The following is a 16,732-nucleotide window of genomic DNA, read 5'->3' as shown; positions in this document are numbered from 1 at the left end:
CATGAACTAGCCGCAAATGCAAAGCAAAAACTTATACAGATATAAATGTAGTATAATTAAAGAAAAATAAAACAAAATATGGGCAAAACTTATTCAATTTTTCAACATATTTGTTTCTTTTTTTTGGGAGTGTATTCGGGGAGTTTTCACTTTTCTTTATATGTAGGCGCAACATCATAGAGCTTTATATTTTATTCTTATATTTTGTATATAAGTATATTTTTTTTGGATCTCAATGCATTTCATTTGGGTTTTGTCTACGGGCCGGGAAACGGTATTTAGCTTAGGCTAAATGTATTAATTAAAAGCTTGCTTAATTCATAAGTGACTTTTGCATACTAAAATACATAGTTAGGTTTATCATCAAGTATTACAAAGTGTATGCCTGCCGTAGCCAAAGAAAGATATGCCACTAAGCCTCAGCATTTGGACAATATGTGTTATATATATTTAAATATATATATATATTTATATATATATATAGTATATATATATGATATGGATCTGCCAGCCATTTAACAATAGTTTAACTTATCGTTTGTGCGCTTCGTGTAAAATAATAACAAGTACGGTGTTTAGAATGCTGGGTGCATGATATGGTCTGGATTTTGGGATCTCAGAGCTTTTGTATAATTTCAAATTTCTTTTTTAGATCGACGCTCTCGTTCTTGGGATCGTATTTCTTCTTCGAGGCCAGTTTGGCGCGCATTTCTGCGACGGTTAGCGGCAAGTTCAAACTGCCGGCACGATTCATGCCTCCATTGGGCGCTGGCACTGTGGGCATGGCACTGCCATTGCCATTGACATTTGTATTGCCATTGGTGGTGCTGGTGGTGGTGTTGCTGCCGCTATAGACGCTGCCATTGTTGTTCATGCTGGCCACTGTAGCCGACGGTGGCGGCGGGGTACTCATCATTTTGCTGTTGTTGTTATTGTTGTTGCTGCTAATGCTGTTGTTGTTGCTTGGCGATTTGCTGCCATTCTGCGCTGAGATTGGGGCAACAGCAACAACAGGCGCTGGCGCCATGGGCGTACCCCTGTCCACCACATCCATGTCGCTGGCATTCATTGTGCTGCCGCTCTGAATGCTGCTCGCATTCGAGATACGCTTCGTGCTGGTCACACTGATGCTGCTAATGTTGGCACTGGCGCCGGGCAACTCCTGCTTGGTGCCCTCATAGCTGGGCGGACTGCCATTATACACACTGCCACTGCAACTGCCATTGGTCGCCGGCACTGGCGAAGCTGCGCGCGATGTCGACTTGGGCGGCATTTCGATCGCCTTGCCATCCACATCGATCAGCAGCAGTCGAACCTCGTTGGCAATGGCTTTGATGCGCGCCACCACCTGCTTGTGAGTCTCGCTGCCAATGGAGACGCCATTGACTTCCAATATGCGATCGCCCTCTTTCAAGCCAGCTGCCTCGGCTGGCGAATCCAGGTCCACTTTGCCAATGAACTGGCCCGGCTTGACCTTCTCTGAGTGCAGATTGAAGCCATAGCCATCGAAATCGGGTCGCTTTACTATGTGGCATGTTTTGGTCACACCTGGCGGCAATGTGGGCGGCGTGGGCGTTTTGGGTGAGGTCGGCGTAGACATAACTGCAAGCAGAATAATATCAAGCAAAAGCTGTTTATTAAATGTGCATAAATAAAAAAAGAGACGGAAGCTCTGATAATATAAAATAAATAACTACAGATTTGACTGTGCCCCGGAGACTTGAATAGCTTCAGTACGAATTTTATTTACTGTTTTCCAATGCTCGCCCAATATCAACTCTCAAGTAATATTATTTCGCATGTCTTTCAAATTGCATCAAACGGACAATGACTCAAGTTGAAGCTCACAGCTCTAAGCGACTTGTTGCGCTGTGTTCTATAGATATGAATTCACTGAAATTGACTTGGTTCAGCCTTATGTTTTTTTTTTTTTGCTGATAATTTTCAAAATTTTTGTAATGAGCTTTTGTGTTTCCTTTTTTGATGAATTAAAGATAAGTTGTGTAACTGTTTATGGGTCAACAAACTAGAACATATTCATATAACTCTGAGCAATTTTTAAAGCTTTGACTTCTTATCAGCGTTTGTCGTGTGCACTGTGTGACCCATACCATAACCATAGTCAGGCTTATTCAATTGATCAACTGATGAATTGATAAATGGCAGAGGCCAGCACTTGCCTCTTACTTATTTGCTCAAAAATTGTTTTTCTTTTTTGTTTGCTATTTACTAAATATCTTGAAGGTTGTGCTATTGTTTTTAAAGTAAGCCAAATAGAAATTCCACTGGCATGTGCTCATGGGTCAGATATATAAATTTTGTTGACTCTTATCGTGGGCGTTGCGTCAGGTATAGTGATTTGCGGTATTTTTGGCACTTCCATCTGTCTCCGTTAAGTACAGCTGATACCATGAATTGCCACAATGCAATTCAGTAGGCTGAACAACTATACAATGGATTGTGGAGCTTACCTACGCGCGTTTTTGAACTGCCAAAAGTGACGGCTGAAATTCATAAAGTTCTGACAACAATTGTTCTCAACTTGAAAGTTATATAAAATATGAATTCTACGAGAGTCGAGGGGGACGAAAATTAGGAAATTGAATTTTTGTATTTTTTTATTAGATTATTATATTTTTTAATCACAATAAATGTTTGCAACGGTTCCAAGTGAAGCAGCTTTTATACAAAATTATTTTGTTTTAGCTTTCCAAATGTTTTCAACAGAATGAATTTGAAAACTTATTGGCAATTGAGAAATGAATTAAAATATCTAATCATTCTGCAAGGGAAATGAACATTTTTAATGGTTTATTTTATGATTAACTTCAGCTCGAATTAAAATTTTAGTTTTTATCATTTATCATATATTTGATTAATAATTTAAATTTAATTACAATTAAAATACTGAACCTAAAGTGGATCAATCAAAAAGAGTTTGTTTCCATATTCATTATTAATTATTAGATTGTTTGGTCAGATTGCGATTTCGCTTTTAGGCAAACTAAGTTTTCATGTTTTTAATTTATTCAAAGAACTTCATTTATAGAAATATTTAAGTCAGCTGTAGTCCCTACTTTATACTCCCTATTTCAGTCAGCTCTTATTGGAACACCCTTATGGAAATTGAAATTCTTTTATTCGGCTCATAATAGATCATATATATGCTGGCTTTGCTTTCCGCCTATCAATTATCTATTAGCAATTATATTTTTTATTATTATATGTTTCTATTTACTTTTTTCTGCTGCCTGTGACGTTGTTGCGAAATGTCAGTTCCGCTTCCTAAAACAACAAACAGCACTAAAAACCTACATACGTACGTACATAGATATACTATGCACAATTGCTATTATTATTGTTAGTATTATTTTTGGCTCGATTCTCCCGCTATTCGTTGTTCATTTCGCTTTTTTGCGCTTCATTGTTTACCTTTGTCATATTAAAAATCGCTTACTGTAGATGCTAGGGGCAGGCGACGGGGGCCTTTGAATTTGATTGTCTGGCTGGCAAGTCAAGGTCGTCTATTGAGCGCATCTTAAAACTTGAACAGAATTTATATAATGAATTCAGCAAGCGGCAAGTGGCGAAAGGGTGAAGTGGTGAAGGAGCGGGCCACCATTCAACAGAACCGATCAACACAAGCAAATGTTAATTCGCAGGGCTTCAATTACGAGTTTTTACCTGCCCGCCCGTTGCGTGGCCATAAATCTTACTCATTTTTGCTTCCCAAAGATGATTCAGCCAAGAAATAAATGATTATGTATAAGAATGTATTTTAGTTTATTTTTCCCCTCCGTTTCTCTTCCCCTCTCTTACTTTTTGGTTGTTTTATAATTGAACTTCAAGCGCAAATAAATATAAAGGAAGTGCCGCAACAAAATACCTGCTCGAGAGCTGTTTTCTTGACATTTTTGGCTTGTACCTGTTCATAACAAAGTTCAGGGTCATTGGAATTTTAAAAGGCTTTGAAGTCAACGCGTTGGCACGTAACAACATATTTTACCTTTTTTTCATTTATATGTATATGTGAAGAGCCTGAGTTGAAATGTTTTTAAGCTGATCAGATCTCTCAAGTAGAGTGTGTGAGAATGTTTTAGATGAAATGGCTAGAATCTTTAAAGGGAAGGTCGTATCTCAATTAATAATGAGAAAAGGTTAGATCTTGGAGATTGTTATAAAGATAAAAAAATAGTTTTATCAAAAATTAATTGACTTGAAAAGATATTTTTATATATTTTTAGCTACAAAAATACTAAAATAAAAAATATTATAATGTAAAAATAAACATATTTTATATGGTTTAAAATATAACAATATAAATATATATAAAATGATTAATAAGACTTCATTAAGTCTTATTTTGTTAGCTAACTTCACATTTTTTTATAAATTATAATTCAGGGAAATATCTTATTTATATATATAAACAATTCCCTACTAATTGAAATTAAAAACAAAACAATTGTATACAACTTTGACACGAAAATCAGCTTAGTGTAAACAAATGCCAAAAATGTTTTATAAAATAGGCATTTTTTTAATTTACACAGACAAAAGCCTGTCAGAAGAGTTTATTTTGATTGTTGTATTTATTATTCATAAATTTGTGGGCATAATTCAACAATTTGTTGGACAGCGCTCAAGCTTTTGGGGCTTTTTCATTCATGCTGTTCGTCTAAAAAATGAGTTGTCCCGCGCCCAAGCCGTCCCTCGTTTGAGGAAATGTGCGCAAAACTTTAATTGAATTTGCAATCAAGCATGAAGTACACGCACACACACACACGCAAATGCACACAAGCTTTATCACAATGGAGAAATATGCCCCAACCCCTTGGTGCCGTCGTCTTTGGGGCACAGTGGATACCCGCATGAACGGCTATGCGACAACAGCCTCCATTGTATTTGTTGTTTATTTATTTAAGCGGTTTCTCATCATTAAAACAAATTAGCCGTTAGGCAACAGCACAGGTAGCACAGGCAGTTTGTCTGTGCGCCCGTCTAACTGTCCGCCCCAATGTCCGATTCTATGTCCGTTTACGTTTCTCAGCACTTTGAGCACATGACAAACGCGCTACGAAAAAATAGAGATATTTTATTGCCGTTAAAAACTATTGTTAGACATATTTAGACACCGTTTGCAAAAGCTTAAAATTGGATATACTGCCTAGGCGTCATGGGACGAAGGCTTTTTAGTGTGAAATTGAGCTGGAAACATATATTTATTTGTGCGTCGAACATTGACTCGAGTCTAGAAAAGCTAATAAGAAATAGGTCTCTTTATCAAGTGTGTTGTAACTTTTTATTGAGCGGGAAACTTTCGATTGTAATTCTGTTATCGGTTTTATTATGCTTCGTTTTGCGTAATGTACATCAAACCAAACGGAGAGACTTGGCATATGAAATTCATGTGTAGATGATGCTTTGAACTGTGCCTCCTCACTAGAGTCGCAAGCGAGTATCTTCAACTTGTGCTAATAGATCATTGCAATTCCCCACTACACATAGACTTAACAATTATTTGTGAATAATTTATTGTTATTTTCATAGTAGCAGTAGTCACCAGAATGTCTTAAAGTCAGCGAACGTGTCGCACACTTCAACGGAAATTCTTAATACGAACATTGTTTCCCACATATATTTGTATATCCAGCTTATGCACATGTAAATGGCAGCGTGAAATCATAATTTTTATTTATTTTGTGCTTTTAGAAATATTTGCTGTTAGCTCGCAAATTAATTAGCTCGCTCGTGTCGCGCACTACTCTAAATCAAATATTAGCACGTTCTCGAAAGCAACATGCAAATTGAAACTGATAAGCGAAAAATAATAAAGGAAATACCGCACAAACCCCTCGGCAGCACAGCGGAATTTATTAGATAAGCGAACGGTGCACAATTTTGAGTAACTAAATTCATAATATGAGAAATACCTTAAGTACATATTGTTCTTTAATTCGTTTCGGGGATTTCAGTTGACATACTTTAGCTGAGAGTTGACATTATGAAATGCGCTGTGTGAGTGAGAATTATGACATTCGTTTGCCAACAAAAGCATAGGAATGAGTCATTCCGCCTGAGATTAATGAATAAGATCAACACACCTGAGGGAAAATTTATTGTAACCGGAGATAGCAAAGGCATGAATGAATTTGCGCGACTAGCGGAAAAGGTTTGTTTAGATAGTGTTTATAACATACTACTTAAAAAAATTAATTTTAATTTAATTTAATTTTAATTAAATTTTTTAATAGATATTAGAAAAATTTCCTAGAAAAGCTAATATTAAGCACTGTATTTTAAGGCATGTGGCAACTAATATCAAGCTATATTGAAATAAACATCTTTTAATTAAAATTGAGGTCTGATGTCTGGCAGCCTTGATAAGAGAGGCAGTGAGTAGGCAGTCCGGCAAAGATAAGCTGTATCCGAGAATTGCAGCAGATAAACAAGTTGCATATAGAGCAAATATATAGATAATAACACCTGAAGTTAGTATGTAAGTTGTTAATCTATAAATACAGTAAGAGTGGTGTATAGAGTAACTGAAAAGTATTGCAAAGGGACCGGCTAGGAGACACCCTTAGCCCCAAGCAAGCACGCTGAAAACATATGATAGAAAATGTCTTTATGAAAGAAAATAAAAATACTTTTTATATATGTTTTTTTCCAAACAATCTACCCTGATTACAACTTGATTAGGGCATAACTAACTAAGTAAGTTAGATAAGTAAGTCGTTAAGTAAACTTATATATTTAAAACAAAATAAACAGGACTCTTACTTTTAGTATGTATCATATACACATATGTATGTCTATAAAATAAGGCTGAGTAATTGCATAAATGTAAGCTTTTTGTGATTAGACATAGATGTTTATACCTAGCAGCAAATTCAATTTTAAATAAAATACATTTAAGTTGACCTACAGACAACGTAAAGTCGATTATAAATGGGCTACATTAGTGTTTGTTGTCTGCCACATAAATCCTTTGCAAAGCCAGCAGTTAAATTACGAAAAAATAAGTAAACACAAATCGAATCATAGTTTTGAAAGCAAAATATAATTTTGTAGCCTTTCGAAACAGTGCAATTAACTCAGCTGCAGAGCGCCAAAGCGCAAACGTCATTTATAAACAGTAAAATTATATAAGCCCTTCACATTTTTTCAAATGATGCATCACGAGCTATTTAAAGTCTGATGATAATAATTATTTACAATACAAAAAACAAATAAAATATGAAAAAGAATGCCGATAATCAGACTTGAAAACCCAAACAAAACAACAAGTAAAAGACCACGTAATAAATTAAACGAATGCTGACGACATTTCCTTGTGTTCGTCAAGATTTTCTATATAAAACGCTCATATCTAGGTGAAATGCAAGCAACCAGAACTTTCACTTCATATACTACAGAAAAGATGAAGTGCGAGTGCCTAGAACACATTCAATGTTAAACTGACCAGCTTACAATTAGAGTTGGGTGTGCTTGTTACGTGATCAGGCTGATCAGCCATTATAGCACTTGCATAATCTTTAGACGTTGCTCAAAACAATAAATGGGAATGCTTAATACGTGTTTGCTGATCGGGCTATTATTATTAAGAAGCCATAAAGTTGTTTTCTTTTTAGACGTCCCTCAATACTAAGAGAGCCACCATTTTGGTATGCGTGTGCGGCACATAAAAATGGGAGTGCATGATTCGTGATCTCGCTGCTCAGACTTTATAGCTAAAAAGCTCACTTGCTGTTTTCTCTGTAGACTTAGCTCAACACTAAGTGGGCACGAGCCAAACATCTGTGGAATATGAGTGGAAATTAACAACTTTAACGAACTTAAATATAATTTTGCTTTTGTGATGATTTTAAGGGATCGTGTACTCAGATAAGTTTCTCAGATCATAATAAATTTAGGAAATTTAGGAACTTAAGTGATTATAAATATTAAGTGTTATATAATATATCTTATGAGTTTGAAGCAGTTGAGGCCTATGGGAAAAGGTTATATTTCAGAATGAACATATGGAAATTTAAATTGAAAAACTTTGTTTGCTATGTGGCACAAATCGTCTATAGAAAACAATCGCAATTGATAAATATTCTAAATAAATATTTTGTGCTCATCTTTTATTAGTTAGCATTATTATTTTCCCCTCACACATTGGACACTTGTAGAGCCCAAACTTCAAGCTGCTATCGACTCACTTTGCAAAACTTTGCGATGATTTATTTTTGCGTTCGCTTGATTTTCTTATCAACGACAATTTAAATCACTTTTAATTTAGTTGGCATGCTTGAAGAGCTACCAAATTAGAAAATGTTTTATGTATTTATTAGGCAAGAATTTGGACTTTTCATTTTTGTAAACTATCTTATCGCTCGCTATGCTGATTTTCATTGAGGCGTAAGTAGTTCGCTGAGATTTCTGTTTTTTACACTAAAAACAATTAATTTGATTTTTTAAACATGACGTCAAAAAAATTAATGGAGCTTTGTAAGTGAGCTGACAGTTTTGATTAGCACCTGGGCTGGGTTATTTTTCAATTTATTTATTTACTTATTAAATTGTTTTTTTTTTTCTTTTCTTTAATTTTTTTTTGGAAAGTGTAATTACTCGCACTCGTTCATGAATCACTTACAAAGATCTTCATACATTGCCCTCGGGGCGACCGACAGAAACTCATTAGCAGCTCTTAAGATGCGCCCAACGAAGAGACCCAATCTCTGGCTCTGTAGCATCCACGCAGAGATTGTCGCCGTCTTCTGGTTTCTGGCCGAGTGACTGGCATTGAGAATTGTTAGCAAAGTTTTTCTTACAGCCATGGGAAACTATGTGAAACTGGTTATGAATATTATTAATGCCCTGTAGCACAAGGCCAATGGGTTGGCTTAGAAAATGCCTTTGTCAAAGTTGACTTTTCATATTAACATTGAGGTCAGCTAAGTCTCTTTGAAGTTTGCCTTCATTCATATGCATTTTCTATTACAGCTTTAATTTATCATTTACTCGAACTCTGATCTGATTGAAGATTCTAACTACATCTTAATGAACTATTTAAAAGGTATTCATTAGACCTGGACTTATTTCATTCATAGAATAACGTATTCATTCAAAATTGCATTCGATTTTCTTCCATGGAAAAATTCTAAATAATAATAAAGTTTTATTTTCTTTGCTGATTTCAGTTGCAGAATCTTAGCTCACTTTGTAAGATATTATAGTCCCATTGTGGATTCTCTGATTGCCTTTTTATTTAGCCTTATATCTTACTATAATTTAATATAGTTTAGAAATTATTTTATATTATTTAAAACTTTATACTCAGCAGCTAAGCTCTTTAGCCTGTTACAACTTTTTATAGGGCATCCTTTAAGTCGATCTATGTTAATTGCAAATGCTAAATACGCCTCTCTCTCTCTCTCTCTCTCTCTTTCCCTCTGATTGCACGTTTGATATTCAATGACAAATGCAAACAATGTGACTGTGACCCGTCAGCCCCACACTCTGGCAGCAGCCACCTGCAGCGCATAATTTGCAGGCAACTCGAGACTGAAGATCATCTCGAGATCGTTGCGCAGATCCGATCCGCGCCCCCATCTCCAAAGCAAGCCAAACACACACACAAACACACACAGCTGGATAACGTCATTAGCATTTAGCACATTAATCCAACTGCGGCAATGATAAACACTGAACGTAAATATTTTTTTTTTATTTTTTTTTAGATACTTATTAATTAATGGTAAACAAAAGTGTACAAATAAACGCAAGCTAAACAAAAAATAAAAAAGGTAATATTTAATGCGTAATTGGTTATAATAAAATTATTTTGAGCGTTAAGTTTGTAAGCTATGTGGGCTTTGCCGATGAGATCATCTCGAAAGCACAAATCTGAGCGCCAATTCAAGTTACATTCTTTCTAACTGAAAACTATGTAAATGTTCATCAATTTTATTCATCATTTTAGTGAGTTATCCATAAAAGCTATAAATACATTTTATATATTCGCAGAAATGCATAAATTTAAAATAAATACCAGACGCTAAATGCAAATGAACTCTAAATACCTTTTTATTTCATTGTTTAAATATAAAACTTTCGATTGGATTAATATGAATGCCAACGAATCTCGATCATTTACGCTTACAATCAATTGGCTTTAAATTCTTCTTATTATTCATACATAAAAAGTGTATTTTAAATGAGAAATGAATAAAATAATATACATCTTAACAGTTTCAGAATTTTTGTGAAAGCATTGTCATAAAAAGAAATAGAAATAGTATTAGGGTATATGATATATGATATGTGATATATCTTGCATTTCGGATGTATTTCCCCTATTTAACAATATTTCTTTACTTTTTAACGGGAATAAAGTTGGATGTTTGAATTGCCCATTTGAAATTCTATTTAATAGATATTAAGAATAATAATAGATATCAAGAATTGTTTAAAATTCTTTGGAATTAAAAGGTGTGGGAAAATATATTTAGCGTATTGAATATCGTATCAGCTGCTTATACTGTAAAACGCGAATATCGAATATCGTTTGCCGCTCATCTTCAATATTTAATGTCACTCATATAGAATACCGTATGCTATTCATATTGAATATCGTGTATACTCATAGCGAATATCGTATGACTTTCACGTCGAATATCGTATGCCAAATTGAATTATGATTATTTTATGCTGCTCATATTGAATATCGTATACTACTCATGTTTAATATCGTATGCATTACATAACGAATATCTGATGCTGTTAATTTTTATAAATTAATTATATTATATTTATTTTGCATCTTTTTTCTTCTCTTTTTAAACATTTTGTGGCAGAAGTAATTAACCATCTGGCAAAAAGATATACGAAATCTCGCACGAAAAGCGCTGTGAAATCTGTTTAGAGAAATCTATAGAGAAGATCATGAGAAGTCATTAGATAAGTTCTCGTAAAACTTACCTATCAACTGCTTGGCAAAAGTGCCAGTCAACAATATATATTTACAGTGAAGTCATGCTTTTGCCCTGGCAACTGGGCGTGTTCGATAGTTAATCAAATCCAGAAAACAGTTCCACTAAAAAACCCAATCTGTTTTGACTACACAAAAACCACATTAAAAATTGAAAGCGGCGACAATGAAAATTTGTGAAAAGAAAGAAATAAAAACTAAAAGACACAAAAGAGAACAAATGTACAATAACAATTTGTGTTAGACGTGTTGTCGTGTTGTTGTTGTGGTCAAAAACTTGACGCAAATAGTTAGTACCGGGCGCGTATCTTTTGGATACATACGCATAGCATGCCAAACTTGCGACATGGGCAGTGTGCAGATACTTTTAGCACATACTACAATAACAACGGGCAGCAACAACCACAAAAGAAGTAATAATAAAATGTGTAAAGATCTCGTCTGCCTGCGAGCCCAGAGCGACGCGTCGTCCGTCGCTTAGAAGCTGCGACTGTGTGGAAGAGGCAGGGGCACGAGATACTTTTCGTATCTGTATCTACAGCTTGGATGCCACAAACTGGCTGGCTGACCGCCTGCCTTGCCTGCCTGCCTGACAGCCTGCTGGTTGGGCTCAGTTTTGGTTTTGGTTTTGGTTTCGGTTTGGCTTGTTCTGAGAGGTTGGTTGACCAAATTCATTTTGAAGCTGCCTCAAAAATATTTCGTGCATTCGGCTTGCCGAGGGATTCTTATTTTTTGTTCAGTTTGAGCTTGAGAAAATAAAAATTGATTCTAGAACCAGTTTGTGGCTTGTCTTCTGACGATGTGTGTGTGTGTGTTGGGCTTCGTACTTGTTTGGCTCTGCTCTTTTTAGGCGTTTCTCGTCTCCTCTTTGACTGTCTTTAAAAAAGCAGCTTGTTGGCATCTCTCTATCTCTGTCCCTGTCTCTCTCCCTGCACCTCTCTCTCTCTCTCTTCCTATGCTTTTTTGTCGTTTATAAAAATCATATTTTTTGTATTTGTTGGTTGTGGTTCGCTTTCGTTTTCGTTTGTTTTGGGGCGTTGCAGCCGACGAAATGGTCCATCCACTTAATTAAACAGATATTTTTGTATAATTTATGCATATTTTCAACATAAAGGAAAGAAATAACTAACGAAATTCGAAAGTTTCCCGGATCGAAACGCGTTTATCAAAAGCGAAACGTACAAATTTCTAAGCGTCATCGATCAGTTGAGCTTAGCTTGGATTTTATTTATATAATTTCCGATGCAGCAAGCGTTATTTTTACACAGAAATAAAGCTCAAGTTCTCAAGACCTTGACTACGGTGGAAAATTGATTGCCAATAACTGTAAACTGAGGAAAAACGACTTGTTAACAATGCAGCAAAATGAGAAATATATATATATATATATTATAATGTAAAATTAACAAACTTTTGTGGAAATTGAGTGTGTCTGTAATATTTATAGAGCTGCTATCCATTTTTATGTGAGAGCTAGGCCTGGAGCGCATATTGTTTACAGCTTTCAGCAATTGTTCAGACGTTCACATGCCACTCAAAATGAACTACATGCAATGCAAAATTTTTACTGAATAAATATGGGAACTTTATGAGCAGCCGCAACAACATTAATAGCAGTCAAAAATTAAGAAATTTATATATATTTTTTTTAAACTTTGTACTCGAAAATTATTGAATAATGATTGCGCTTGCCATAAAAGATTTCAGTAAATAACTAAATTTATTATTATTTAGTTTGTAAATCAAGCAAATTCACTGAAGAAAGCCTCATCAAAATTATATATGTATAGATATATATCTATGTATATAATATAGATCCAATATAATATTCCTATAGTTCAACTGAACAGTTTTTTCAGCTAATTTTACGCATAAATTTTTTCTTTTAAGTTTCTGGTTCATTCCAGTGCAAAGTAATAAAGATCTAGATAAAAGAAGAGCATGAAATCAGCTGTGAAATTGTATTTTAGGCTTTTGGTAAGTGTCAGGGCCAATAACCGGAAACGGAGCAACTAAGCAGTGAGTTGAAGTACTTCGTAATGCTGATTGGAACAAGGTTAATGGCCAATGCGATTAGTCAGTCTATTTGGCAAAGGAAGCGAGAAGCGTGATAAGCAAACATTTAGAATTTCATGAATGCTAGATACAATAAATACTGAAGTGCGAATAGATCAATTATAGCTTAACTTTGCTATCAGCTAGACAAGCTATTTTCATACGCACTCATGAAAGTGAGAGGAGTATATTGGGTTTGAGTAATGCGTCTCTATTAACTGGATATTTGGAATTAATGACACAGCTGACGTGTGACTATTGGGCTGCATATTTAAAGTTAGCCTTTTTGTACCATAAGCGAGCATTGTGTCACTTCCATTTCCATAAGCAAACACATCAATTTGAAGTTAATTTTTGAATATATTCATTGCGTTCTGGATGGCAAAAACTTGTTGACTTCATCTTTCGAAATTTAGCTATCTCAGTATCTTTATTAGCACATGCCAAAGCGGATGCAGAGGAATGTGCCAAAATGTGATGGCCCATAACGGTAACGTGCTAAATACTAAACTTGATCGCTTAGCCAAAGCCAAGAGCATAAATTAAATTAGCATAGATCTAGAGCCATGCCCGAGTGCGACTGATAACACTGGCAAAGCCGAGCTCAGTGGGGAAAAAACACAGAGAAACAGAAAAGCATTGGAAAACCAGAAATACACGCGACAAAAATGCACAACTCAAGAAATCAGGTGAACTAAACCGGTGAATTAATAAAAAACATAAAAAAAGCGTTGACGAAACCTGCTCTGAGGCATAGCTGAAATTCCAGCCAAGAGCGACGTGGAGGGCAGCGAGGAGAGGCGCTGGCACGCCTGCGCCATGAAAAAACCCCAAGTTAAGTAAAAAGCGAATTGTAAATAAACTACTCCATCATAGGAAGTCGACGCTTGAATACACTAACAGGTGCGACTGGCATTTTATGTCTGTAAATATGAACTAGAGTCCATCATAAATGACATGAAAAACAAGTTAAGATGAAAATATACATGAAAATAGATAGAGATAGGTTATAAAGTCAAATGCACGCGTTACATAATTCAAGACATAATTAAAATACCCTCTATAATAGCAACAAAAAAGGTAAAAAAACAAAACCTATATAAAATTGCATGCATGTCGCATTTGAAAAAAAAAACGCGCTGCAAATGGCCTTATGCAATGTGCGAGAGAGATAGATGGATAAGGGGTGTGCTGGAGGAGGCATGGGCAGTGTTGGGCAGCGGCGTGTGCATGAACGTGGCAACAAGTCTAATAACACTAGCAACACTAACAACACTAACAACGCAACAAACGGGCCATAAGGAGCCGTAACAGAAATAAATCAAAACAATTACGGATTATGCAAGTTGTTGCTGCCGTTTGGCTATGGCTATTAAAAGCAGTTAACAGTTAACAGGGCAACACATTTTGCTATGGCTAAAAAATGTTTAATGTTTATTGCACATTTAGTTTATTTAGCGTGCGGCTTTTAAGGTTGATTGCTCACAAAAACTAAAACATGGAAAGCAACAACAACTCCAAGCCACGTTGCGTGTGCCAATAATTAAGCTAACAGAAAAGCAGATAATATGTTATATATGTATATATAACGTTTTTTTTTTTTGTTATTGAAAAATGCATTTCATTTTGCTATTTGTTGCATTTAGTTATATATAATTAAGTATTTTAAGTGCGCGCACAAAAAATATGCTAAAATATATAATTTCAGTCAGCGCTGCTTAAGCTATTTTTAAAGTCTATTAAAATGAGATTTACGAAACTGTAATTAATGTTTAATATTTATTCAAATAACGAATGAGCCTTAACAATTCTAAGAAAATTATTAACTTTTAAATATACATTTATTAATAATATATTTTCTCATGAATTCAATGCTTTAATCTGCAAGCTTACGCATTTGCAGGCTTCTTAAACTGTGCGGAACTTCCAAACTGTAGCAGAGCTGAATAAATGTAATATAAATGTCGTTAAACAATTCTATTGTGTAATAAATTAATATAACTATTACATGTTTTTTATATAAACTTGTAATTTCATATGGAAAAGCATTTGGAAAATATATCAAATTATTAAACACAATTAAATTTAATTTATTTTTATTAATCTAATAAAAATAATTAATATTCATTACCGAATTTAGTTTTGGTCTCGTAAAATTATATTTCAGTTTGTGGCACAATTTTAATTAAATTTATTTGTTGGCCTGTCAGGACTTTCAAACTATGCCAAGGCCGTGCGACATCAGCACCGCACAGTTTGACATGCACAGGCATTGCATAAACTTTTTGGCTTCCATGCAGTTGTGCATGCAAATTGTGCGTTTGACAGCTCCTCAACTTACCGCTTAAATAAACAATCCGTTAATGCGTGATGTGTGTGTGTGTTTGTGTTTGTTGTTGGCAAAAGTTTTAATGCCCTTGTTATTTATTGCTTTGTTGCTATTGCTGTGCACTTTTTATCTATTGCTCTTTAAATTGTATTTAATTTATTTTATTCAATTGTATTTGATTCAATTTCTGTTTTCTTTACGTATTTCGCATGCATACACACATACATACACATGCAAATACACGTACGCAAAGGCGAACTGATGTTTGGAGTCGAAATCAATCAACAACAAAGATAAGTGGGAACTGCGCGAGAGACAGAAACGGCGAAGGCAACGGCAACGGTGGCGGAGACGGCGACGGCGACGGCGAATTGCGAAGATAAAGTGTGAGACGCATGCGCACGTAAAATTATTTGTAGCTGTTGTTGCTGCTGCTCTGTTTGTTGTTGTAGTTGCAATAGCAGAAGTAGAAGTAGTAGTAGTAGTAGTAGTGGTTGTTGTTGTTGTTATTGTTATTTCTGCTTTGATTCTCTTTCGTCGACTTCTACTCACGTAGCGCAATCGAATCTCTCGCGCTTCAACGACTTAACCGTTTTCGCGGGCGAATTGATACTGATTGTGACCGGGCCAACGGCGCTACTTGAAGAGGGCCAGTCACCAAAAGCCACAGGTGAGCTCAAAGCTTGTTAGAGATGGTCGCTTGCCAGCGAAACGCCAGTGAATATCGTACATCGTATATCGTGTTTCAAAAAAAAAAAAAAAGCCCGTTAAGCGAAAAGGAGAACTGATGAGAGATATCTATTCAAAAACCTTATATTAAATATTTATTTGGTTTTCTCTTTGTTTCACAAATTTAATGAATTGAAAGTGATTTTGTTTTCAGGTGATTCTGCAATCATTAGATCTCAGTGACGCTCACCACTAGCTTAAAACTTGAAATGAGAGCGTAACACTGGAACTGGAAGTAGAGTGTGTGAAGAAGGGAGAGAACTGGAAACAGCTGTTGCTGGCAGACACACATGCACACACACACACACACATGAAGCATACTTTTAGGTGAGCCTATCAGCGTACCACAGGCATACGTATGTTTGTTGTATTTCCCATGCCATGCGCTCAGTGCTCTCAATTAAATTGATAACTCATGCACTTGCTTTCACTCTCGCTCTCGTGCGTTAATGCCCATTGTCTGTGCCGAGCTGAGACCCGCTTATCAGCAGTAGCCAACGCTGTTTCCAGCTGACTGCTTCATCTGTATGGCATATCAATTTGTTTGAAGGATTCACGAAGTATGAATGCATATGAGTTTTGCATGGAGATGGGATGAGTGGGTGGCGGATGCTGGAGGCGCAGGGAACGTGCCGCTGCAT

At 35.5% G+C, this 16,732-nt stretch overlaps 1 protein-coding gene across 1 annotated transcript; it reads right to left on the bottom strand.

Annotated features, from left to right (window-relative positions):
• Positions 1-485: 485 nt before the first annotated feature.
• LOC111595478 (Na(+)/H(+) exchange regulatory cofactor NHE-RF2) lies at positions 486-15,411 on the bottom strand. Its single transcript, XM_023309245.2, has 2 exons — positions 15,375-15,411; positions 486-1,602 (listed from the first exon to the last, which is right to left on the bottom strand). The coding sequence occupies exon 2, from the start codon at positions 1,598-1,600 to the stop codon at positions 617-619; it is 984 nt and encodes a 327-aa protein (XP_023165013.2). The 5' UTR covers positions 1,601-1,602; positions 15,375-15,411; the 3' UTR covers positions 486-616.
• Positions 15,412-16,732: the final 1,321 nt, after the last annotated feature.

This window comes from Drosophila hydei, unplaced genomic scaffold, assembly GCF_003285905.1.
Source record: "Drosophila hydei strain 15085-1641.00,03,60 unplaced genomic scaffold, DhydRS2 tig00000060-arrow-pilon, whole genome shotgun sequence".
Taxonomy (NCBI): Eukaryota; Metazoa; Arthropoda; class Insecta; order Diptera; family Drosophilidae; genus Drosophila; species Drosophila hydei.
This window is presented reverse-complemented; position numbering and strand designations above follow the sequence as displayed.

What these genes read in the sequence shown, in the direction of transcription:
- LOC111595478 (XM_023309245.2), bottom strand. Translation starts at nt 1,600, where the DNA reads ATGTCTACGCCGACCTCACCCAAAACGCCCACGCCGCCCACATTGCCG.